The sequence below is a fragment of the Artibeus jamaicensis genome, unplaced genomic scaffold (assembly GCF_021234435.1).
Source record: "Artibeus jamaicensis isolate MK-2021 breed Jamaican fruit bat unplaced genomic scaffold, CSHL_Jam_final contig_482, whole genome shotgun sequence".
In the NCBI taxonomy this organism is placed as follows: domain Eukaryota; kingdom Metazoa; phylum Chordata; class Mammalia; order Chiroptera; family Phyllostomidae; genus Artibeus; species Artibeus jamaicensis.
In genome coordinates this window covers 4,865,715-4,892,295 of record NW_026521857.1, presented here as the reverse complement: position 1 = coordinate 4,892,295, position 26,581 = coordinate 4,865,715, and the positions used below count along the sequence as shown (strand labels likewise).

General features: G+C 42.4%; 1 protein-coding gene across 3 annotated transcripts in view; it reads right to left on the bottom strand.

Annotated features, from left to right (window-relative positions):
- JARID2 (jumonji and AT-rich interaction domain containing 2) overlaps positions 1-26,581 on the bottom strand; it is a 256,922-nt gene that overhangs the window by 119,304 nt on the left and 111,037 nt on the right. For 2 of the 3 annotated variants that reach the window (XM_053668213.1, XM_037147926.2), the window contains exon 3: positions 12,462-12,597. In XM_053668213.1, the coding sequence (XP_053524188.1) occupies positions 12,462-12,597 (136 nt within the window). Of the gene's footprint in view, positions 1-12,461; positions 12,598-26,581 lie in introns of those variants that run through there. The other variant, XM_037147928.2, reaches the window with a different exon arrangement.

Genomic DNA, 26,581 nt, shown 5'->3' with positions numbered 1-26,581 from the left:
AACACCCAGACTGTGTAACATGAGGTCATAAGGGCAGGGCCCTAATCACGAAGGCTGGTGTCCTCACAAGAAGAGACACCAGTGCACTGCCTCTCTCAGCCCTCCAAGGACACAGCAAGGAAACCACCCTTTGCCACACACTGAATTGGCTGGCACCCTGGACTCTGAACTTCCAGCCTCCAGAATGATTACAAATGAATGTCTGCTGCTGTCTATGGTATGGAAGCACAAACTTACTAATATATTGACTTTCACCAGAGCCACACAAAAAATGAGCAGAAATTAAGATCTGACCATGCTGCCACATGCCTCACGGCCATCAGACAGATGGCAGGCTCCTCACTGAAACCCTGTTCACGGAGAAGGGACATGACTTCTGATGCCTCTTCAGCTTTGCCTTTGGGGGGAAGCCAAGTCTCAGACCACAGTTTCAGAATTTGTTGAATTACACATCAAGGCTGCAATTTCTTAATGCTCGCAGACTAAGTAGTGCTGCAAGAGAAAAAAAAAACGTGCCACAAGAGAAAGGTGACACTGAAGAGGATGCAAACTAAAATTGTTCAAAACGTCGCCTGTGGTCTGAACTCACATGACAGGTCAGAACAAAAACTGTGACGCCAATTTGGCTCCACAAATGACACTATGAGATGATGACTGTCATTCATGAGTGTCCGACTGTGGGGTTCTTACTCAAACACTGGCCGATGCCTTCCTACGCTGGGGCCTCCAAGAACTGCTTACTGGACCCACTTGAACCTACTATGGCTTTGAGGCACTTTGCAGTCTCTGCAGACACTCTCAGGTGAAAAAACACCTAGTATTTTCTGGGAAAACACCATAAGCCCACGTGTACTCATAACAGTTTCTAAAAACTGAGACAAATCCCCAAATGAACACATACTTCAAAAAACACAAATGCACTGGAAGGGACAGGAGGGAACTTTTCTGGGGTGATGGAAAAGTCTTCCATCCGTCTGGAGTGTTGGTCAGAGGGTATATGTGCATTTATTTGTACACTCATCAAACTGTATGCTTACAATATATGATTTCACAGTGTAAAGTTTTCTTCAATTAAAAAAAAAAAAAAAAAAGATCTGGAGCCCAGAGTCCTGGGTTCACAACCGGATTTGCTTAACACCCAAGACCCACTAAACCCACAAAATTATGTTAGCTATAGTATAGTTATTATAATGTTGTAAGAGTTAAAAGCAGTAACATTTTTTCTTAAAAGCCCAATTTCAACTTAAAATACCAAGCAATGTATCTTGTACCTAAATAGGCTTTCAACAAATGTAGTTCAGAGAGAAAGGGTTCAAAAATGACCCCAGTCCAAGAATCTCTGATGAGACTTATATCACAGTTATGAACAAATGTGTACTTCAGTGACAGGGAAACAGCATGGGCTATGATAGGAGGGGCCTAGAGTTCAAGGTGCAGGCATTTCCCAAATGAAATCTGTAGTCAAGAGTGGTACGCCCCCACTCCTGAACAGACAGGACCGCAGCATGGCCGGCGTGCGCACTGGGTCACGCTGCATACAGAGCACCTAGGGGTTGTGCACATGGCAGCGGTCAACAAGGACAGAGCTGTTCTCTCGTGGAACTTAAAATATACTATGGAAAGAGGGCTTATGAAAAACAACATTACAATGCCAGGCAGTGAGAATTCTAGCACAAAAATATTTAAAGGTAAGAAGCTAAAGGGTAACTATCAGATAAAGGCACACTTTTTAATAAGATGCTCAAGGAAAAGACTCTTTGATAAGGGCACATTTGAACAGAAACCTGAAATACAGAAAGGGATGAAGTCACAGAGGTAACTAAAAAGGAGAGTGCTGGATAGAAAATCAGCAAGTACAGACATTCTGGACCAAGAGTATGCTCAGTGTATTTGGGAACAGCACGAAGAGTAGACTAAGTGAGATGGAAACAAGAGAGAGGGAGGTAAAAATGAGACCAAAGGGATACTGGGGCCCACAGCAAGTGGCCATCTTTCATGCTGAGAGATGGGAGAACACTGCATTTATAAACACTGTGCTGGCTACTGCCTGGAGCAGGTAGAAAGGCAGAAGGTAGGACTGCATTATGAATGCCAGCCCAAACTAGAGGCTGTGGACTGGTGGCAGTGGGCAAAATCAGATACAGGAGACACTGGGCATTTACAATAAACACACTGGCTAGCGTACAAAAGACAAACCACAGAAGACACAGAGGTAACAGACAACTCCAAGATGTTTGCCAAAACATCTAGTAGAATGAAACTAGCATTTATTGACAATGGGAAGCTGCGCAGGGCAGATGCCGATTAAAAGCAATGGAGATGGATAATTAGCTTTGGCACACTTCAACTTCATGAGGTCTATCAAGATACCAAGAAATCGGGCCCCGGCTGGTGTGACTCAGTGGATTGAGCATCGACCTGCGAATCAGAGGGTCACTCGCAGGTTTGATTCCCAGTCCAGGGCACATGCCTGGACTGTGGGCCAGGTCCCCAGTAGGGGACAAGCAGAAGGCAACCACACATTGATGTTTCTCTTCCTCTCTTTCTCCCTTCCTTTTCCTCTCTAAAAATAAACACATAAAATCATTTACAAAAAAGACATCAAGAAATCAAAGTACAGAAGGCAGGCAAAGTTCAAGAAAGCTTCAAACATGTCCAATGCTGCCAAATGGGCAACTAAAGCCACACTGAAAACTGGATTTAGCAACAAAGCTCATTATTAGCCTTGGTAATTGTCCTGATTCTTGGGGTTACAAGAGAATGAGTAAAGAGAAGGTACTAACATAGATATAAATAGTAGAGGGAGACATGCTGTTTAGATATTTTCTTTCAGAGAAATTAATACCAGGAGGAAGGTAAGAGATTGATGGAGGGTTTGCCCTGGCTGGTGTAGCTCAGTGGATTGAGCACGGGCCTGCGAACCAAAAGATCGCAGCTCGATTCCCAGTCAGGGCATGTACCTGGGTTGCAGTGCAGGTCAGTTCCCAGCGGGGGACGCATGAGAAGCAACCATACATTGATATTTCTCTCCCTCTCCTTCCCTTCCCCTCTAAAGATAAATAAATAAAATCTTTAAAAAGAGAGATTGATGGAGGGTTTATTTTATTGTGGGAGAAATTATTACACGTTTTGTTTACTGATGGGAATGATCTACTAAAGAAGTAAATGATGATGAAGAAAGGAAGTATGATTTCCAGAGCGATGTTTTCTTGTAGACAAGAGAGAGAGGGGACTTGGTGCACAAATGGAGAATGTGACTAGAGGTAGAACGGCTTTAACATCCCACACCACAGTGCATTTCCATCCTCTTGTGCACAACCCCCAATGCCAGGTTGCTGTAAAAACTCTGACAAGCAGGAAAGCCCTGCCAGACAATCAAGCTCAGATGTCACACACTCACACCAGCCCCAGCCATCCAACCCCTCTTAGGTGACACTGTGTTGTATGCCCCTCCTACTAAAGGGGTCCATGATTTGATGAGGAGGAGGAGGATGTAAGCACAGAGCTTACAGAATTGACAGAGATGGGCTCAGAAAACTGGGGGCACGGCACACTGCAAACACAAAGGGAGGGGAAAGAGGAGCATTGAACACACTGACCTCCACAGTTACCTCCATTCTTAACTGTCCCTGAAATCCTTGCATGCAGCCATGCCTGCTGAGAAGTCTGGCGGCTCACCGTCATTTAAATTGCATTTCTAGGAACTTTTGGCCAAGCTGGAGGCGTAGGTGGAAAAACTGTCCCTCCTCGCACAACCAAAATTAAGGACAACAAAGATTTAGAAACAAAAACACAACCAGAACAGACAGAAAACTGAACTGTACAGAAGCCCGACAACTATTTAACCAGACCAGTAAGAGGGGCAGAGTCGGCGGCCAGCAGAGAGTGATCGAGATGAGAAAAAGCAGTGGCCAGCAGACCTGGGAGTGCAGGGTGGCAAGGGGCTGACTCTGGTCACACATTCGCGCAGATAAAGTAGACAAAAACAGGCAGCGAGACAGACCGCTCAACCCAGAGCCCAACTCAGGCCCCCCGGTGCCAAAAAATAAAGCCTAAAAGCACCAACTGAAAATGTGCCGGCTTGTGGGAAGCAGCAGAGGGGACTGAAATTCGAGAGAGCACAGAACAAGCGCCACTGTTCCCTCTCTGACCCTGCCCCCACATACAGTGTCACAACCCAGCAACTGGGGTTACCCCGCCCTGGTGAACACCTAAGGCTCCACCCCTCACATGTAAAATGTGTGACCAGACAAAAAATGCCTCAATCAGAAGAACAAATCAAAGCCCCAAGGCCAATACTTTTAAGTGATAAAGAGATAGCCAACCTATCAGATGCACAGTTCAAAACACTGGTGATCAGGGTACACAGAGAACTAGTTGATTTTAACTGCAAATGATATGAAAAAAATGAAGGCTACACTAATTGAAATGAAGCAAAATGCACAGGGAACCAATAGTGATGGAAAGGAAACTGGGACTCAAATCAAGGGAGTGGACCAGAAGGAAGGAAGAAACAACCGAACAGGCAAGAATGAACAAACAAAAATTCAAATAAATGAGGAGAGGCTTGGGAACCTCCAGGACATCTTTAAACGCTCCAACATTTGAATTATAGGGGTACCAGAAAGGGAAGAGGAAGAGCAACAAGTGGGAAACTTACTTGAATAAATAATAAAGGGGAACTTCTCCAATCTGGCAAAGGACATAGACTTCTAGGAAGTCCAGGAGCTCAGAGAGTCCCAAAGAAGGTGGACCCAAGGAGAAACGCACCAAGGCACATCATTATTACATTAGCCAAGATTAAAATGAAGGAGAGAATTCTAGAAGCAGCAAGAGATAAGGGGACAGTCACCTACAAATGAGTTCCCAGCTGATTTCTCAAAAGAGACCTTACAGGCAAGAAGGGGCTGGAAAGAAATATTCCACCTTACAGGCAAGAAGGGGCTGGAAAGAAATATTCCAAGTCATGAAAGACAAGGACCTACATCCAAGATTGCTCTATCTAGCAAAGCTCTCATTTAGAATAGAAGGGCAGATAAAGCACTTCTCAGATAAGGTCAAGTTCAAAGAGTTCATCTTTACTAAGCCCTTATTATATGAAATGCTAAAGGGACTTATCTAAGAAAAAGAAGATAAAAAGGATGAACAGTGAAATGACAGCAAACTCACACTTATTAACAACCACACCTAAAACAAAAGCAAACTAAGTAGATTCCTAAAACAGGAGCAGAGCCAGAGAAATGGAAATCACACAGGAGGTTAGCAACAGGGGAGTGGAAGGAGGAGGGGCAGGGAGGAGGTAGAGAGAATAAGTAGCATAGACGGTGGGGAGAAAACAGGGGGAGGGCAAGTATAGTGTGGGAAATGTAGAAGCTAAAGAACTTATGACACATGGACATGAACTAAACGGGGGGAGGTGGGTGGGAGGGGGTGTGCAAGGTGGAGGGGAATGAAGCGGGGGAAATAGGACAACTGCAATGGCATAGTCAATTAGATAGATAGATAGATAGATAGATAGATAGATAGATAGATAGATAGCATTTCTGCTTTTAATCTGTCTTCAGCATGACCCACCCCCTCTTTCCAGTTAAGCGCATGATCCAGGCTCAAAATTCCTTACCTGAAAAATGATGGGTCTGACCTATGCAATTCCAAAGGTCCTTCCTGCCCTAACTACCCAAATTCTGTGACCAAAGGGCTGCAGTTAGGCCCGCCACTCTCTGGGTGCCAGAGCAGTACAAGTAGACCAGCCACAGAAACCTGCCCAATGCCTATTTGTAGGCCCCCACCTCTGCCCCCATACCACCCCATCCCAACATCTTGCCCTTGCACAGAGTCCCACAGCTTTCAAGGCTCATGGAATGCCACTTTTTCACAAAGTGTTGCCTGAAGGTGCCACATCATCAGCCTCCTGCTAGCCTCCTCACACACTAGACCAAACACAGTCACACACTTAACTTTAAAAGTGTTTCTCCTACAGTATTTTGTTCTGTTTCCCTGACTCCAGGTCACATATAATTTTCTCATGTTGAAACATGCACTTCTAAAATTAGAAAAATTCTTATAAATTATGATGGCTTACCCTTATAATTGGAACCATTTTTCCCCTTTCTTACTAAAACATAAAATCATGGTGTATCACTCAATGACATTTTAGATGGAATGAAATAAAAGTAATCTGACTCCTCCAAAATAAGCAACTGGACTTCAGTTTTTCTTACTCACAACACCTCCTTCATCCAAAACCTCTCTCAGGTACTGACCAAATGGAAAGCTCTATCAAGAAATGTCCCACCTGTATTACTTAGGCCATAACCTGACTACTGCAAGAAAGCACAGCAAAAAAGTTAAACGTTCTCATGTCTACCATTTTCCAGGACAGATGTAGCTTTGCTTTTAATAAAAAAATAAATCTAAGCTGTTTCCAACCACAGGCATTTACCCTCACTTCACCCAGCTGTTTTGCACACGGCATGTTAACTCACAGATCAGGGACATAGGTAAGAAAGGTCTCAGACTGGCATGGTAGGAGAAACTTCAAAGTCATTCTGCAGCATCTTCTCTGAAGGCTGACTGTGCTCCTTACAGCTTACAGAGGACCCTGGCACTTACACATCAGTGGTTCAAGGTGGACAAAGTAGAAGGTAAGCCGATTTCAGGGTTGGCGGGGTGGGGGTGGGTCCTCCCTGTAGAATCTGAAAGCTTCAAGCTAAGGGAAGGCAACCCCAAGATATTCATTTCAAACATGACTCCATACATAAACTTCTGTTCATCAGGCAAGGTGTCTAATTTTTATAATTTTGACTTACAAGCCATTTTTATTTTAAGCTGTGAACAATGAATTTGCAGGACTTGGGTCCATGTTACAATCCTAAACATCAGGAATCTTCAGGAAGATTTTGAACTCCTAAATTCTACTCCTTAAAAACAGTAAGAAGTGGGGAGGCCCGGGGGGACTGTCCCTACAACTACACTTCCAACTTCAGGCCTTGACTACTAAGTTGGCAGTTGTGGCCGGAAAGGCTGCTGCTGCTCTTACCACTGCAACGAGATGGCTGTCGGTCGTCTGATTGCCAGCCTGCTGGTTTGACAACAGTATTAAAGGTACAATTCTCTTATCTCTAGGTGAAGAAACACAAAGAAATGAATGCATGTGTGTGCCTGTGGCTGAAGTAGGAAGGGTAACCATCAAAAGGCGGTTAATTCTTTATTCCCTCTATTTAAGCACAAGGTCTAATAAAACCCAGAAACATGCTCCCTCATTCAAAAGAAAAAGTCCTCCTACAAATTCCTATTTTTAGGATCCTACTTTTAAGGGGGGGTTCCAAAGTTATTTGTTTATTTAGGCAGTGGCTAAAAGCAAGAAAGCTCTAGTACAAAAGCCAGAGGTTAAATCCTGGCTCTGCCCCATTCTGGTTTTGTTGGCAACTTGCTAATCCACTCTAGTGTATCGTTTGCTTATCAATGAAACAGTTTGTTCTGAAGATTAAATAAGTAAAATATGAGTAAAGTGCTAGGATAGTAACTGGCAAACAGCATGCACTCAACAAAGGTTGGTTTTCACACCCAGTGCCCACAGGAACATTCTAAGAAAAGGATCCAGCTTCTCTTACACCGTGTCAAGTCTCTTTAGCTGGACAGAGGGCTTGCTGGATCTCAAATGACGTTTACAGGAAGCAAATTAAATTCAAATACAGCTAATAGCTCCCCTCTCTTACTGCGTAATTATGTGTACTCATTATTTGTATAGCACGTTATTTAAATATCCCTAATTTCAGTCCCAGTGGGCTAAGGGTCCTCAAAGACTGACCGTAGCCTTAGCCTTTGCAAGCTTTTTTTTAAAGCTTTTGTCAATTTATTACAGCCAGGAAAAGTAGCAATATCTACAGCAGTAAGTAGACAAAGTAGACAGAAGGCTCACAATCAGCAAAAATCTTAGCACTGCCTCCTAAGCCCGGCTATAACCAACAAGCTGTAATGATGGTTCAATTCCTACCGACAATCCACAATACCACTCACAAGTCTCGTTCTCTACCTCTAGAAGGACAAAAAAATTCATTCCCTGTCACTTTAAAACCACAAAAGCAAGATTGATGGCAAACATGGATTTTACTATCTCATGTCCGCTTGTGTTATTATTGCTACACTAGACCTGCAGAAATGGGGCAGCTGAGCTCAGCCACTAAGATACAAACTGCTGCTGTCTGCACACTGTTAACAGATACCAGACCCCCAACACGCCTCACACAAGAGGGAAGTGCAAGAGGCTGCTTGTTCAGCATCCTGGCATGGGAATGACTTAGCGGAAGTGATGTCAGTCCAAATTAGATACAAAATATGTCAAGCCCATTCTATTGTCAACGCCAAATCCTATTTTAAAATTGAATTTTCCCGGTAAACTCTGGTAGGATCAATCACCCAGAACCATCTTTGTTTAAAAATTGATAGGAGAAAAAAATAAAACACCTTGTTTTCAATACCACTGTTGCAAAGGCATGTTGCCATTCTCATCCACTATGTCTTCTAAATTAAATACAGGATTCCGAGTTACACAACCTGAACTGTAATTCCAATTCTGCTACTCTATATTAAATAACCAAGTGAGAGTTAGGAAAGCCGCTACACACATAACACAAAGCCCAGAAGCATGTTTATTCAGCTTGCAGATAAAAACAAGGTGAACCCACTCAGGTGATGTCACTACCCAAGGTCCCCAAGTGAGAATTCATGGGTCTGGGGCCGCAGAAGTACCCCCCACTCCCATTTGGGAAGAGGAACATGCTCTGAGGCACGTCCATGTGCTGTCCAGTCTCATGCCCCACCTTCCAGCAAAAGCTTTGTACTGGACAGTTTCAAAACTTTACTACCAGAAAAATCTCTGCCTCCATCAAAACTGGACCAATAAAGCCCTGATTAGCGTGGCTCAGTTGGATGGAACATCATCCTATAACTGAAAGACTGCAGGTTCAATTCCTGGTCAAGGCACATACCTCAGTTGCAGGTTCGATCCCCTGTCTGAATGCATACAGGAAGCAACCAATCAATGTTTCTCTCTCTCCAAAAATCAATGAAAAAAATGCCCTCAGGTAAGGATTTGGGGGGAGAAAAAACTAGACCAATGGAATTATTTCAGCCTTTAAAAAGGAACCTTGAGAGGCCTGGGGACTAATAATAACAAAAGATAAATAAAAGAAAACGAGTATCTTGCATGACTGTTAAAACCACTCCCCCTCCACAATCCTGTTGTCTTTACTTGCCCCACAACGAAGAGCCCCAAGCTGTACATCACAGCATACACTTGCCCCATTGTATGCTGTGATGTACAGCTTAAGACAGGGTCACTCCCCACTGTACACTATATGAATGATGCTTTATTATAAAGCATCCATTCAAGCTCAAGTGATACAGACACACATGAGCACACACATACACACATTCAGAAAGCACACTACCTGCAATTATCCCTACTCTCAACCTCATTCAGCCAAAAGACTCTTAAAATGATCCCTGCTATGTCAGCTCTCTCTGGATACCACTGTCCTAGGGAGCACACCTGAGATTCTGGGACCTACAGAGGAGTTATTCCCATGGTAACGCTTCTAATTCCCTGTGCCTTCCAGTGGCCTCAAACAGGAAATCACACTTTGACATATTAGCCAGATTTAAGATAATTCTTCTGAAAACAAATTGAAGTTCTGAAACAAGGAGATACTTGTGTTTACCCAGAACTGCTACTGAAATGCAATATATAGAATAACAAAAGGGGGTGCGGCTTGGGATGCTTTCTGCACAAACAGCAACACAAACCAGAAAAGGGCACATTCACTGCAATTTCACAACCAAAATGAAAATTGTGGAAGGAAGGAAGAGAGGGAGAGAAGGAAAAAGACAAGCCAGTCTTTATCAGGGTGAAAAGCAAACTAACAAGGAAAAAAACAACCTTTTCTTTCTGAAGTTGTTACAAGAATTATTTAAAGCCTTTAATGATCCCAACAGAGGTGTCTTTGACAACTTTTCTTAGAATTCTTTCCTTCACATTGTCAAGCTTTTGGCAGTAAAAAAAATTAAAAAATAAAAACACACAAAAAACCAACGAGGGCTACATTTAACCAAACTACCTGGCAGTGCTCCTTCCTTCTTGAATGACTTACTTTAGTTGTTCTTTTACCCAAATTCCACTTGTATTCAATCCTGGACACCTGGCTAAGCTTTTGTCCTAAAAGCTGATTTTTCCCATTTAATTTTTTTTTTAAATTGAGATTCAAGAGCAGTAAAATATTACCACTCATGAATAGCCAAATGAGAGAGAACATTCTTATCACAACACTAAGATCTAAACCCATACACAGCCACTGCTGTACTCGAACTCCACGATTCAATGATATTCTCATTATTACCCTCTTAAAAAACGTAATCAAGCCAAACACTGCTCCTCAACTTATTTTCATTGAGGTTACATCCAAGTACGGCATTTTCAGTTTCCCTGACCGGTATGGCTCTGTGGGTTGAGCACCGTGCTGCAAAGGAAAAGGCCGCTGGCTCAATTCCTGGTCAGAGCAGGTGCCTGGGTTGCAGGTTCGTTCCCCAGTAGGGGTGCATACAGGAGGCAACCAATCAATGTTTCTCTCCCTCTTCCTCCCTACTTTTCCTTCTTTCTAAAAATAAATAAATAAATATCCTTGTTTTTAAAAAGATATTTTCAGTCCACAATGGGTTTAAGTTGAAAATGCACTTAATACACCTAACATAACAGCGCTTAGCCCAGCCTATCTTAGATGTGCTCAGAAGGCTTTTAGCCTTGCAGCGGTGTTCAATCCATGGCCCACAGGCCACATGTGGCCCACGGTGGCTATGAATGTGAGCAGATACAAAATTGTAAATTTACTTAAAACCATTTTTTTGCTCATCAGTTTTCATTAGGGTTTGTGTAATTAATGTGTGGCCCAAGACAACTCTTCTTCCAATGTGGCCCAGAGATGCCAAAAGGCTGGAACCCCTGTGACTTTGGCAAAATGCTCTAACAAAGTCTGGTTTATAATAGCTTGTTGAATATCTCATGTAGAGTATTATGTGCATCATTGTGACACCATCATTAAGTTGAAAAATTGTTAACTCGAACCATCTTAAGTCAGGGGACCACCTGCATTTAATGTGAAGCAATGACAAGAACTATGACATCAAATGTTCTCTAAACAGACACAGGGCACACAGTTTACTATATTACAGGCAGCCAAGGAATAGATGGTGTCTCTGTCAGTGATTCATGAGGGTCCAAATTGAGTATTTATGGCAACAGATTCCACTATTTACCATACTTTTGCAAATGTAAAAGAAATTTTAAAAGGGCCTTTTTCATTACATGCTGGCTCAGAATTCAGGTGTTTCGTGTCAAACCACACACTACTAGAAGAGAGGGAAAGAACTCGGGTGGATGGCAGGTCACCTCCCAAAATCCAGCCACAGCCCTGTGGCAGCAAAGCAAGAAGCTCCTGTCTATAAGCACTATGTCCAACGAGAGGCTTGCAGACAGCTCAGCTTACAACCAAGCAGGCTGGAAAGAAACTGGAAGCCCTAAGTGAACCTGTCACTCTGTACCCTGGAAGCTAGCAAGTACCCACATGTTATGACTGTTGCCCCATGACCAGAGCAAAAATTCAAAGAACAAACAATCTCCACTTCTTCATCTCCCTGCTCCAAGCAGGTACAAAGCAGAACACGGTCGATTCACAATATCTATAATTCTAAGAGGTTAGTACATAAAAGGCTGTGGAATGCCACCAGAGCCACATCAACTGAAAAACCAAATGTTTGTTCTGAGATGGTTTTCGTAGGATAATTTCATCTGAATCATACTAAACCCCATTAAAAAGAGACGTCAGACTAAAATCACAGAGCAAGTTTCCCTGCAGGCTTCAAGGGTCCTTTAGATAACCACACAGAAAGGGGTACACTTCTGGATGCACAGAAATTCCATGCTACTGTATACTTGCTGTGAGTACCAACCTGCCCATTTGGATCGAGATACAAGGAAGAAGGGACTTGGGAGGCTGCTGCGCCAGAGAGCAGGGAAGGCAGTAGACGCACTTTCAGCTGCTTCCTTTACAAATGGGATGAAAACCAAAGGCTGCACACTACAGGAAGATCATCAAAGACTTCTGCTGTTGTACAGAAAAATACACACCAGATACCAACAGAAAAACCTGTAAAACAGGCTCTACATTCAACCCAGGACCTAACAAGAAATAAGATTTGCAGCTCTGGTCCTGTGTATAGGGAATAGACTAAGAAAGACACCTTGCCAACTTACTGTGCAGCACATAAAGACACATGAAAACGAACCTATAAATCCATCAGGATGCCCAGAATTACTGACAGTAAGGACCTTGCTTAAAAAGCACACATTGCAAAAAACACAGCCCATACAGAAACAATAAAGAGATTCCAACACATAGTCAACTCACCATTCACTGTTTTCAGGCTCCCAGAAATGCCTTCGCCGTGCTGCCTCTTCTGGGCATTCTTGAACTCCTTCAGAGACAAATAAAGGACTTTACGTACCACCCTTTCTTCTGACCATGGAATCCCATCACTGTCATCCTGGAAAAACAGAAAGAAATAAAAGGGGAGTTACTTAAAAGAAAGCAAGAAAATATTAAGAATCAGTATAAACTTTTAAAAAACTTTTCAAACAAGTACTATGTGATTAAGACACGGTTCTGGAGCTCAATATTACATCCTATGGCAAAGGGACAGCACTGGCCCTTCCAACGACTGGGGAGGCCTCGAGCAGAAAGCTGACTGACACCCTGTACGAGAGACTGGAAGACAGAACCACCTCACTTCCTTGAGATACACACACCCAAAGACCTTCTTTAATGGGTAATACTGAAGTTTCCCATTCCTGGCCAAATTCACAAAAAGCAGTTATTACACTCACAACCAGAGGCGTAATCAACTGTTATACTGGAGTTTCATTAAGTAACTAATGCCAGAACGTATACTGCCTTACAAATAGGCGAGCCACTCTTTTAGAAATTTTTGTAGTTGTCATTGAGGGTCGGTGCTACCTTCAAAAAAATCTAAAATTCAGTCAGAAGAAATGAAATTGGATCAACAATAGCCTCTTAAGGAAATGTCACAAATGAAAGAAAAAAGAGAGGAAGAGAAAACCTGATCGCTATGGAAAAAGGGCAATGGATTGTGGTGGGGGAGTAAGATAGAAAAAATACACACAGGTTAGTAACAGGTCTTGAAGGTCTAATTTAAAATTGTGGCTCCCTCCCTGGCTGGTGTAGCTCAGTGGATGGAGCACGGGCCTGCGAACCAGACTATCGCGGTTCAATTCCCAGTCAGGGCACATGCCTGGGATGCAGGCCAGTTCCCAGCAAGGGGACACACGAGAGGCAAACATACATTGATGTTTCTCTCCCTATCTCCTTCCTTTCTCCTCTAAAGATAAATAAAATCTTTTTAAAAAGGAATACTTAAAACTTAAAATTAATTAATTAGTTAACTAACTAATTAATTAAAAGTGTGGCTCCCTTATGCCTGTTGTATCTGATCCAATGCAAGTTCTTCAGAGAGGAATGCACAAAATGAAGCTGGGTTGGGAGGCTGGGGTGGGGGAATCAAATGACTAGCAGCCAGCACAGAAACCATGCCAGTAAGAAAGATCTAAAGATTAGAATCGAAGAAGCACTAAGGGGATAGGGGAGCGAGTGTGGGGATACACACCAGCAGGAAACTGAGACAGAACAAGAGCCAAATCTGAAAGATGGAGATGGCAAATATCAGTGACTGAACTGAGATAACTGTGGTAGGGAACCAACAATCAGGACTTTACAGTTTCAAGGGTAGACTCAAAAGGCTGGGGACCCTTACAGGTTCTTCTGTGAACATCTGTGCAGGGTTTGCTCAGGAAGCCCTCACATCCACACACCCACACATCAGGACCGCATTTTTAACAGTTTAATTTACACATAGAAGTATTTGATTTTCTCAGATATTTGGGGCCTTAAGAAAATAAGGAAAACATAATACCCTAGGTAAAAACAGAATTTTGAATATTTGTGTTCATTTTGCTCAAAACAGGGACCCATATACCTCTGAGTCAGACTAGATGGATGTCCAAAAGAATCTGAGGTCTTTTCCAGAGTTAAAATTCCTAAACTCTGCATGAACACAAACTACATCTTAGAAATCCAACCACATAGAAACTCTAGGCCCTAAATAATTTAAGCATCACTCTTGTTAAGCTTCCAGGATTTCCTAGTACCAGAGTAATTCTCCGTCTTCTATAATAAGGGGAAGTGGAGCTCTGGGAAAGAAGGAAGCTGGGATTTCCAACTCCCCGTACACACACCCTTCCCTCCAGTAGACACGCAAAGCTGAGAGTTCTGTTACCTGTAGAGGAAGAAGGCACTCCCTGGTCGCTCTCCTGAGAGCCAAGACATCTACTAACCAGGGTGGTGACTAAGATTCAAACATGAAAGCTAAAAGCAGCCAACAAATGTTGCCTCAAACTGGCAGGCAGAACACACATCGTTTAACTGCCACTTGGTATAAGTCACTCGAGACCTTGCAATAGCGTGGTTAAAAACCAGAAAAATGAAGCACTCTGACCAGACTCATCTGAGCAGCCCAAATAACTAACCTGTGTCAAAAGCAGATGATTCAGCTACACGACACACACAAAAGCACATAATTGAATTCACACTTATAGCAACTTTTTTGAGTGTTCATGAAAGCTCCACCAGCATATTCTCTGCAACCAAATGAGTCTTAAATCCAGGAGGAATTAATGTTTATTAGGCTGAAATTCACCTTTTCAGCTTCCAAACTCTATGCCATAAAGTCCACGCAGCTAAGTTCTCTTCATCACAGCCAAGTTCCTACTCTGATCATTTGCATCTCCACGACAGTGATGTTATTATAAACTATTATTCCCTGCAGTTTATAAATTATAATGCCTCAAAAATAGCTTTCAATATAAAATTCCTATGGTGATTTTTCTGCATCCTGTTCAGGCTGGTACCTTCGTTCTGACTTCATAAGAGAGAATTACACCCCTACTACTAATGCCTAATTAAAACATAAACCATCTGAGATGAAAACTCCTGCAAAGGAAGATGCATTTAAGGTTCACTTACTGGCACAAGAGCAGCTTCATTACACCTATAAAAAGTACTTTAAATACAGGAAAAGCAAATCCATGAAACAGACTATGGGTTTTCAAATCCTAAACATTAAAAAATCAAACTTTTTTAAAAAAAAACACCAGTGCTCTTTTATAATCTGCAGTGCTGGTTAAGACTTGTCACCTCCCTCAAAAGGGTAACATAGGTAGGAAATAAATTGACTCTGTTCTGTTTCCAAAAGCTCAATGGGTAGGCAATAATTCAGAAATTAAAAATTAAGCTGACTTTCACAGCTGCAGAGTCATAATGAACCACCCTACACTCAGCTTACAGACCAGGGTGGTGGAACCCCTCCCTTGTGGAATGCCAGATGCAGAATCAAGGGTGTGCACACAACCATGAGGCAACACAGAGCCCTCCAAGATGGGTGTCATGGAAGGCCAGAAAGAAGATGCGTCTACCACTTCGCTGTTCAGAAAAGCCAAGCACTGAGCGCTCTAAAAACCAATCCTAACATAACTATTATTAAAGGTCAGGCAACTCAGAACACAAACACCTCTCTCTCTCTAAGAGTTTTTATATGACCTCTAACTCTAGGGGCTTCCTCTTTGCTTTTACAACAGCTGTCTTATTTAATGAGCCATTTAAACAATGTCTGCATGGGGTCAGGAAATTGTTTCTCCTATTCACCATGTTATCCCAGCACCTAAAACATACCTGATAGCGTATGAACTCAGTAAATATTTCTGGGAACAATACAAACTCAAGCTCAATCTCACTGTTCTCACCTACATTCACCCATGCTTGGCCTGCCAGTGCATAACCCTACCTTTATGCAGGATGTGTTAAGTGAAGTACTTGAAATAACTTACAATTTTTTGTGTGTGTGACAAATCACTGCTACCCCCTTAAAACACTGCATATAGTGACAAATCCCAAAGGGCTGGGCTCTGTCTCTCATCTTCAAGCAGTAAGTTTGTCAACTTACTACAGTAGTGGCTGCACCATCCCTTTTCTCAACCACCTAATTCCCTGCCAAAAACAAAAAAAACCCACCCACCCACAGCACCCACCGAAAAGCCCACATGGTCTTATAGGCCCCAAATCTAATGGCTCTCTCACAGTCTTTTAGCTTCAGCTAAACACGGACCAAGTCCTTCACAAAATACCTTGCTCTTCTTCTCCCTACTTCCCTTACTACATCTATACAGGCTCCTTTTCCTCTGCCTCTCCCAGTATTCTCTCATTATATCCTCCCCTACTCTCTTACATGCAATTATTCATTCCCAAATCACTACTTTCAAATCTATCGTGCCTCAATATTCAAAACTCCTAATTACCCCCTATGACTTTTCTAGACCTGGCTCTCCCTTTTCTCAGGTGGGCATCACCAGGATTTAACCTTTTGACAGTACAGTGCTGAACAGAGAAAGATCCTTCTTTGGCCTCCTCCAGATTGCTCCCACAAAACCAAGCACCTTGTCCATTCTGGTTTACTGGTCAGCCTAATAAAGGACAATACAGGAAAAGTTTGTAGTCATAAGAAATGCCAGTTCTTATGAATTTCACTAAAGATTAATAACAGCTATTTCACCTTTGAGGTTTCAGTAAGACCTTCAGGTTAACAGACCATCAAAAATTAGGGGTGTATAATTCAAGCCTCCAGACAATGCACCCTCTTTCTGCATTCCTACCCCCCCAGTCTCTTATCCATAGTTCCCCGACCTCAAAGCAAATGCTTCACAAACACCACCATGAATAAAAAAATATCTGGTTCTGTTGACAGGATGGGGGGAAGTCATAGATCTAGGTTTACTTTGCTATTGACTGCTAAAAATCACTTCCTTTGGCTAATGGGAGACTGAGTAATAAGGCCTTTAAAAGTGACAGGATTTTCTTTTCATCTGCAAAATATTTACTGCTCTTTGTAATAACTGGAGAATTTCTCATCAAAAGTGGCAACTGATCAGAATTTAAAATTGAATGCTTATGGTATTAATCTTTTTATTAAAAGAAAAAAACAGCACAACAAAACTCTAGCTATCCAATCTTGTAAGACATGTGAAAAAAAAGAGCACCAGAAGCAGGCACATGTAGACACTGTGCTCCTTGGGGCAGGCAGCACCAGGTAACCATTCTCCAAAATTCAAACTCCAGATTAGAGATTAAACAGCCTTCAGTAACCTCCTTTTCACACCCTTTCGACTCCAAGGGAGGCCCACGGACCACCAGAACCTTAACCACTTGGCATCTTGTTAGAAATGCAGACTTCTGGACCCCACCCAGACCTATGTAATCAGAATCTGCCTTTTAAGATGATCGCTAGATGATTCCCATGCATATCCAAGTTTCAGAAGCTCTGCAGTACACACTTGTTCTCCACACCATGTCTATTTCATATCACTTTCTAATTCCAATCAAAACACAGGCAGAGGTAAAGATGAGGTGAAACCTCAATACAAATACTTCTAACGTCCACCTACTACTATTGCCTCCCCTCCTGTCAGAAATAAGAAGTCTATATTGGTAAATCCTGAAAAATCTTCACTTTGACATCTTGTCACAGAGCTAAGTGATCAAACAGCACAGGGGAAAACAACAAAAAAGGCAAGACACTGAGAAATGCCAAGTTCGTATGCTATGTCACGTAGTTACTAGACTTATTGGGATAATCACTTGGTAAAGTGATCTAATGTCTAATCACTCCATTCCACACATGAAATATAATATTGTATGTCGACTATAATTGGAAAATAAGTTAGTTAAAAATTTTTTAATTAAAAAAAGAAAAAAGAGAGACTTCCGCCAAGATGGAGGTATAGGTGGATGTGCCGTGCCTTCTCACACAACCAAGTTTAGGGACAACTAAATATGAGCATCAGAAAACACAACCAGAACACGGAAAATTGAACTTTTCGGAAGTCCGGTAACAACAAATTCTTCAGCCCGACCGGTAAGGGGCGAAACCGGCGTCTCGTGAGGGGTTGCACAGGAGGACTCCGGTCGGACGGACCCAGGCACGGAATCCAGATGCGCGAATCCAGACGTACGGGTTCCAAACCCAGGATTGGACCTAGTGAGCGACCGAGCAACCCACTGGGTGAGCAACTGCTGAGGAGACAGTGGGGAGGCGGTACTGCGTGTTGACTGCGGTTGCCTATCTGTGGGCGAGCGGACAGGCGAGGGAGTGGGCGCTTGGACCGGGCCGGCGGTCCCCGTGGCTTGCGGCAGTAGAGGGCGCCGCTATATCCCCGCTCTGACCACGCCCCCACATACAGCGTCACAACCCAGCGACCTGGGAGTCCAAGGCGCTGCTTCTCACATTTAAAGGGCCAGAACAGACCAAAAATGTCGCAGGAAGACCTCAAAGCCCCAGAGATAAATCTAAGCGACGAAGAAATAGCAAAACTCTCAGATGCACAGTTTAAAACACTGGTCATCAGGTTCCTAACAGATCTGGTTGATTATAGCCACAAATTAGAGAAACATATGAAGGCTAAACTAAGGGAAATGAATGGAATTCCACAGAAAACCCATAGAGATGAAAAGGAAACTGGGACTCAAATCAATGAAGTGGCCCAGAAGAAAGCAAATAATGGCCAAACAGAAAAGAGTCAAGGAGCAAGAATTCAAAGAAATGAGGAGAGTCTTAGGAACCTCCAGGATATCTTTAAACGCTCCAATATCCGAATTATAGGGGTACCAGAAGGGGGAAAGACACAACCACCAGTGGAAAAACTATTTGAACAAATAATAAAAGAAAATTTCCCCAATCTGGCAAAGGAAATAGACTTCCAAGAAATCCAAGAAGCTCAGAGAGTACCAAAAAAGGTGGACTCAAGAAGAAACACACCAAGGCATATCATAATTACATTAGCCAAAATTAAAATGAAGGAGAGAATCCTAGAAGCAGCAAGAGCTAAGGGGACAATCACCTACAAAGGAGTCCCCATCAGACTGTCAGCAGATTTCTCAAAACAGACCTTACAGGCAAGAAGGGGCTGGACAGAGGTATTCCAAGTCATGAAATCTAAAGACCTACAACCAAGATTGCTCTATCCAGCAAAACTTTCATTTAGAATGGAAGGACAGATAAGGTGCTTCTCAGATAAGATCAAATTCAAGGAGTTCATCATCACCAGGCCCTTATTATATGAAATGTTAAAGGGACTTATCTAAGAAAAAGAAGTTAAAGAAACATGAACAGTGAAAGAACAACAAGCTCACAGATATTAACAACCACACCTAAAACGAAAGCAAACTAAAAGAACAGCTAGATCAGGAGTGGAAACATAGAAATGAAGATCTCAAGGAGGGTTAGCAACAGGGGAGTGGGAGGAGGAGATGGGGGGAGAAGGTACAGAAAATAAGTAGCATAGACAGTAGATAGAAAATAGATGGGGGGCGGCAAGAATAGCATGGGAAATATAGAACCTAAAGGACTTGAGACACATGGACATAAACTAAAGGGGGGTAATGGTGGGGATGGGGGGGCAGGGTGGAGGGGAATGAAGGGGGGAATAGAACAACTGTAACAGCATAATCAATTTTAAAAAATAAATTAAAAAAAGAAAAAAGAAATGGGACTTCCGCCAAGATGGAGGCGTAGGTGGAAACATTGTGCCTTCTCACACAACCAAGTTTAAAAACAACAAAATTTTAGAAACAAAACACGCAACCAAAACAGAAAATTGAACTATACGGAAGTCTGACAACAACGAACCATTCAGCCGGACTGGTAAGAGGGGCCCAGCCAGTGGCTGGCAGGAGCAGGGATGCGCAGGAAAACTCAGTCAGACCGACCCAGGCGCACGGGTGGTGGATGGCGGATCCCAGGTAGGGGTTGCAATGGGGCAGACCCAGTGAGGGCACAAGGCTGCAGGCTGACTGCGGTCATACATTCGCGTGCAGATAAACCAGCGAAGGAGCGAGCAGTGAGACAGATTGCGCAGGGCCCAGTGGCAGAAAGCAGCACAGGGGACCGCTATTGCTCCCTCTCTGACCCGGCCCCCACATACAGCAGCACAAACCAGCGACTTGAGCAACCCCGCCCTGGTGAACAACTAAGGTTCCGCTCCTCATGCATAACAGGTGTCAACCGACCAAAACATGGCTCAAGAAGAACTCAAAGCCCTAGAGCCCATAACTCTAAGTGACCAAGAAATAGCCAACCTATCAGATGCAGAGTTCAAAACACTAGTGATCAGGATGCTCACAGAACTGGTTGATTTTAGCCACAAATTAGAGGAACATATGAAGGCTAAACTAATTGAAATGAAGGGAAATGCACAGGAAACCAATAGTGATGGAAAGGAAACTGGGACTCAAATCAAGGGAGTGGACCCAGAAGGAAGAAAAAAATGACCAAACAGAAAAATATGAAGAAACAAGAATTCAAAAAAATGAGGAGAGGCTCAGGAACCTCCAGGACATCTTTAAATGCTCCAACATTTGAATTATAGGGGTACCAGAAGGGGAAGAGGAACAGCCACGAGTGGAAAACTTATTTGAACAAATAATAAAGAAGAATTTCCCCATTCTGGCAAAGGAAATAGACTTCCAGGAAATCCAGGAAGCTCAGAGAGCCCCAAAGAAGTTGGACCCAAAGAGAAACACACCAAGGCATATCATAATTACATTAGCCAAGATTAAAATGAAGGAGAAAATCCTAGAAGCAGCAAGAGATAAGGGGACAGTCACCTACAAAGGAGTTCCCATCAGACTGTCAGCTGATTTCTTAAAAGAGACCTTGCAGGCAAGAAGGGGCTGGAAAGAAGTATTCCAAGTCATGAAATCCAAAGACCTACAACCAAGATTGCTCTATCCAGCAAAACTTTCATTTAGAATGGAAGGACAGATAAAGTGCTTCTCAGATAAGATCAAATTCAAGGAGTTCATCATCACCAGGCCCTTATTATATGAAATGTTAAAGGGACTTATCTAAGAAAAAGAAGTTAAAGAAACATGAACAGTGAAAGGACAACAAACTCACGGTTATTAACAACCACACCTAAAACGAAAGCAAACTAAAAGGACAGCTAGATCAGGAGCAGAACCATAAGCTCTGCAGTACACACTTGCATGTTAGTGTGGATCCTCATTTTATAGAAATGAAGATATCATGGAGGGTTAGCAACATGGGAGTGGGAGGAGGAGAAGGTACAGAAAAGTAGCATAGATGGTAGGTAGAAAATAGATGGGGGGAGGGCAAGAATAGTATGGGAAATATAGAATCTAAAGAACTTGAGACACATGGTCATAAACTAAGGGGGGAATGGTAGGGAAAGGGTGTGCAGGGTGGAGGGGAATGAAGGGGGGAATAGAACAACTATAATGGCATAATCAATAAAATTTTTAAAAAAGAAGTGCTTGTTTTTAGAATCATTTTTTAAGGGACATGGTCTCCCCAACACTTATCCTCTGATTACTAAGGTTGGGCCAACTTCCTTCTAAAACATGACACCCAGAATTAAATATACATTCAACATGTGAATAATATCCCAGAATAGGACCAACATATGCAATTAAATCACTTCAGTTTCTATCCACAAACCCAAAAGTTAAAATAAATTTCAGCAGCCACATTACGCAGTAGGATCTCACTGAGCCTGCAATTAACTATACCCTCCACAGTGATTTTATTTGTTTCTTGGGGGACTGGGGAAATGTTTTTTCATCATGATGCAACGAAACCCAAAGTAAGGCCCCAACCCAAGGACATTCATAGCTCCCAATTGTAGAATTCTTCTCCTGTGGTGCTTGCTCTCTCCTTGCTGCTAAGGAAAATAAAATAAAAACACAGGCCATGAACTTGTACGCATGACGATATAAACCAAATTGTACTTCTTAACCAGGTCAGTTTTACAAGACAAAAAAGAAGGTGCAGGATCAGATGAATGCAAGTCACCATGTCTTCTACCCACACATGCTCATAGGGAAGAATGGGGTTAAAGTGCATAAGCATGACGACTTACACTGAGCCTGTATTCACTGTACTTGAGTTCTCACCTACCCCCACCTCCAGTGACAGTTGTAAATTCAAGTCAATGTTACTTTAAACAAAGCCTGAAATTGGGCATTCTAACGTGAATAAATTTGATGACCATTCAAAATTTAAAACACTGAATTATTGATTTGATACACTATAACTGTACCAAGACTTCTTCTAATTTACTGTCTCAAGGCTGATCACTGATACAGTAAAATCATACTCTCCACTTAGACACAGGCCCTGGCAGAGTCTTCATGGGCTGCTGCTCTCCAATGACAGCCAACTCTTCAGCAAAATAGGCCTTTAAAATCTCTTCAGAACACTCAAATGCAAGAAAAAACAGGAACTCTCAGGTTAGTCAAGCTTGCAAAACAGGTGCAGGGCAGAGGCCAATGCCCTTAAGAGTCCTATGAGAAGCACATAAAAAGTGGTAATGAATCTAACCATAGCAAACGTCTGCTGGGTGTTCACTGCATGCCAGGCAGCAGTGGGATCCACACTAACATGCAAAGAATACCCATGGTTCTCTGCTCACGCCTGAGTACCACTGCCTTCTCCCTTCAGTTTAAAATGGGTGGGAAAGCCCTTGCCAGTGTGGCTCACTTGGTTGGAGCATCACCCCACACACCAAAAGGTAGAAGGTTCAAATACTGGTCAGGGCACGTACCTAGGTGGCGGGTTTGATCCCCAGTCAGAGTGTGTATGGGAGGCAACCAATCAGTTTCTCTCTCAGAGCAATGTTTCTCTGTCTCCACCTTCCTCTCTCTCTAAAATCAATAAACGTATTTTTAAAAATAAATCTGTAAACTGGGTGGGAAATAAAGTAATCATGAAACACAGAAGTTATCTTTCAGAGGTAAGTTTCAGTGCCTTGACCAAAGGTCTCGTAGTCGGAGATGTAAGCAGGAGCTGGTGTGAGCCACCAGGTAGTCAGTCAATTGGTTCCATATCAGGATGCAAATTTCAAAACTCAGAAATTTGTTATTAAAGAAGAAACTCACAAATGTGTAACTCACACTCATTCCTAAGTGAAAGCAAAATTATATTACTAATTTCAAGAGGTGAATGTAAATGTTAAACAAAAAACTACCACAAATCAAGAGCAACAGCACTAGCAAAAAGGGACGAGAATGGGGACAGGGGAGGAAAGGGGGAGGTGGAGGGATCTTATCTCACTGGCCTCTCCCACTACGTTGTGTGATAATCTATTCTAATGATATCATTCAAGCATCCTTATACAATTTGTCCACGTGTGGGTTTTTATTACGGTTTCAAAATCAGTCCATCTTGATTTAGGAGGGGGAAAACAATGAAAAAGCATGGGTTAGATAGAGGGAAGCACATTTCTGATCAATTCTTCCTTCCTTCCTTCCTTATTTATTTATTTGTTTGTTTGTTTGTTTATTTTAGAGGGGAAGGGAGTGAGAGAGGGAGAGAAATACCAATGTGTGGTTGCCTCTCACCTGCCCCCTACTGGGGACCTGGCTGCCAACCCAGGCATGTGCCCTGACTGGGAATCCAACTGGTGACCCTTTCGTTCACAGGCCAGCATTCAATCCACTGAGCCACACCAGCCAGGGCCTCTGATGGATTCTTTAAAAATTCTTCCAACAATTACAACTAGTATTGAAAAATTAAATAGGGCCCAATGGAAGATAATTTCCAACCACTTGTGAGCAAACTGCCTCAGAGACTGTCACTCTAATAATGATGCAGGATGACTGGTGGAAACTGGGACTTGAGTTAACCAGTGGTACTACTTCCCTTCCAGCATATCTGAATCCAATTTTAAAAGTCTCCAAAACCAGAGATCATTTTTAATCAAATTACCAAATAAAAATAAAAGCAAATTCAAGACATATGTACCAGGATTGAAGTGTAGTAATATACACTTGTCTTTTAAATTGAAATCCAGAACCTCACACCGATGTTTCAAATACCAACCTGCTTATTATAAAGAGGGACCAGGGTGAGGGGCACAGGGACAAGCAAAGTTACACATGGCATTACATTCCACAGAAAATACTCCTGCCTGGACATGGTGGGGCCAAAGCGTCAAATCTTCTTCACTGTCTCTTCTAAGTACAAGCAAATGGGAGTGTGGCGGTTGGAAAAAGAGTATGTTTAGGTTCATAGTAGGAAGACCTTCTCATAACATGCAACCTCTTCATTAAAATTTATGCAAGTGCCAAGACAAATAACAATTATGTGTCTGAATTACAGAAGCCACTAGATGAGTTACCAATGCATATGTCCCGTTTCTGCCCACTTTGCCACGACCCTGGGGTGGAGGGATGTAACTTTTCACCCCTTTTAAAAAGAAAATTAAATGTGATGCCCAATCCCTACACTCAGCCCCTACCCTGAGTGGGACTGACATGAAACGCCACACGGTGGAGAAGAGGGCTGAGTGTCTGACTGACAGCAGCACAAGGCCAGCCGGTAGGAAAACAAAATTAGAAAAACTGGGTCCATGAGCAAGACAGAAAAAAAGCCGACAGTTCTTTCCTCCTTCCAGGGAAAATGACTGGCAACCTGTGCGTGAATGTCCTTTATTTTCAAAATAAGTTTGCATATGCCTATTGTTAAATCATCCTACTCAATACAATTTGCTGCCCTCTGAAATGCCAGTGTTTCCCATCAACAGTTTGAGGAGAGAACAATAAAAGTATTTTAAAAAAAGTGTTAGGGATGTTGATTCTTGGCGTGAATCAATATAAACAAGGATTTCCAGAACCAAATAAATAAATAAGGGGAAGAGAGAAAGGGTATTAAAGAAAAAGGTGAGAGTGGCATACCTTAAGACTTAGGCGAAAACCACTGTTTCTTCCCTCTTAACAATAGTATTTGCTCCAGTAGAAACCTCTCAAGTTGACTCAATGCTAATTCATTTTTCTAAATTCCATAAAGTGATTCGATTGTCAATATTCAAACATCAAAGGGAAATTGGGGAAATGTTCACACCTACAAATAAGTGGCCAGGAAACCACTGAGTTACGAACTTGTGAATGATATTCTTTTGCCTTGATTCTAAATTAAAAGCACTTCAAGCAGCAAATTTCCTCAGACAGATGACATGCTTCCCAGGATAAAGTAAACGGTCTGAAATGCTTATGCAAGGAGAGTTTTACTTCTCCCAAACTCCCACGAAATAATGTGTACTTATCTTTGATTACGGCCTACTTTAAAAATAGGCTACAGCTGAAATTGGATTAAGAACTTCTGCTGAAAACGATTTATTGCATAACACAACTCTGACAGCCTGAATCTACGGCCACCAACTGAGCCTTTATAAAAATCTGCTGGGCAGCTGCCAAGTCAGCTCTTTTGCGTCTGAGCACGTCAGACATCACCGTTGTCAAGGCAGCAGCAGCAGGGGCTGCAACATCCACCCGGTCATGGTTAACCGGTGCAGCCAGGGACCGGTGCAGCCAGGGACCGCACTCCGCACAGTGTTCAAGCCTCCCGCAGCTCTTCCTCTGAAGTGCGTGGTTTCAACACACATCAGAAAAGACTCAAGATCTACTTAAGGATATCTCCAAAAATCTAGCAAAAATTTGGATTGACAAATTTTTGTCAGCTGGCCTTTCAGTTTTTGCAGGCAATGTACATGAAATTCTGAGGATAAAGCACGGGATTCATCAATCTACAAGTAAACACTTAAGACACACAATGCTTTAGTGTGCCCTCAAATCATCTTTTAAGGAATTCCCTACAAAAAATCTGCCTCAAGTGGAGGGGACAGAGGAAAAAAATTTAAAAAACAATCACAATCAGGGACCATTTGGTACCAGCAATGCCAACACGTGACCACCCAACAACTTCATTTGGGAGTAAATTATTAACAAATAGGTTCCCAAAGGAATTCTGACTAATTTGGTTCTTTTACTCCTTCTTTATATTAATCAGAATACCTTCCAAATGACATGTTCTAAGATATACTAACCAACAGTAACCACCTGCCACCTGTGGCTATTGACAAATAAAGTTAAGAAATTAAAATCCTTAATTGTGCTGGACATATTTCAAGTACCCAATAGTACATGTTTCCCAAAGTGGACAACACAGCTACAGAATGTTTCCATCATCCCAAAAGGCTCTATTGAACATCAATGTCCTGGAGCATATATTTACATTTAATTGGATAGTTCAAGTAGACTGTGGGTTACTTGCTAATGCACTTAGTTATGTTCCTGAGATCCCTCAAAATAAGTACTACATTTATGCTCCACTCAACTTAGCAAGAAAATTCTGGAATAGCTGAATACTTATGCCCTGCACTAGAAAATGAGAGTCTAAAGCAGGCATGAACTACTTGAATTGTAGATATTCGCCCATGCAACTCTGAGGAAGTGAATCCAGTCCTCGGCTACAGCTGGCCTTTCAGTTTTTGCAGGCAATGTACATGAAATTCTGAGGATAAAGCACGGGATTCATCAATCTACAAGTAAAC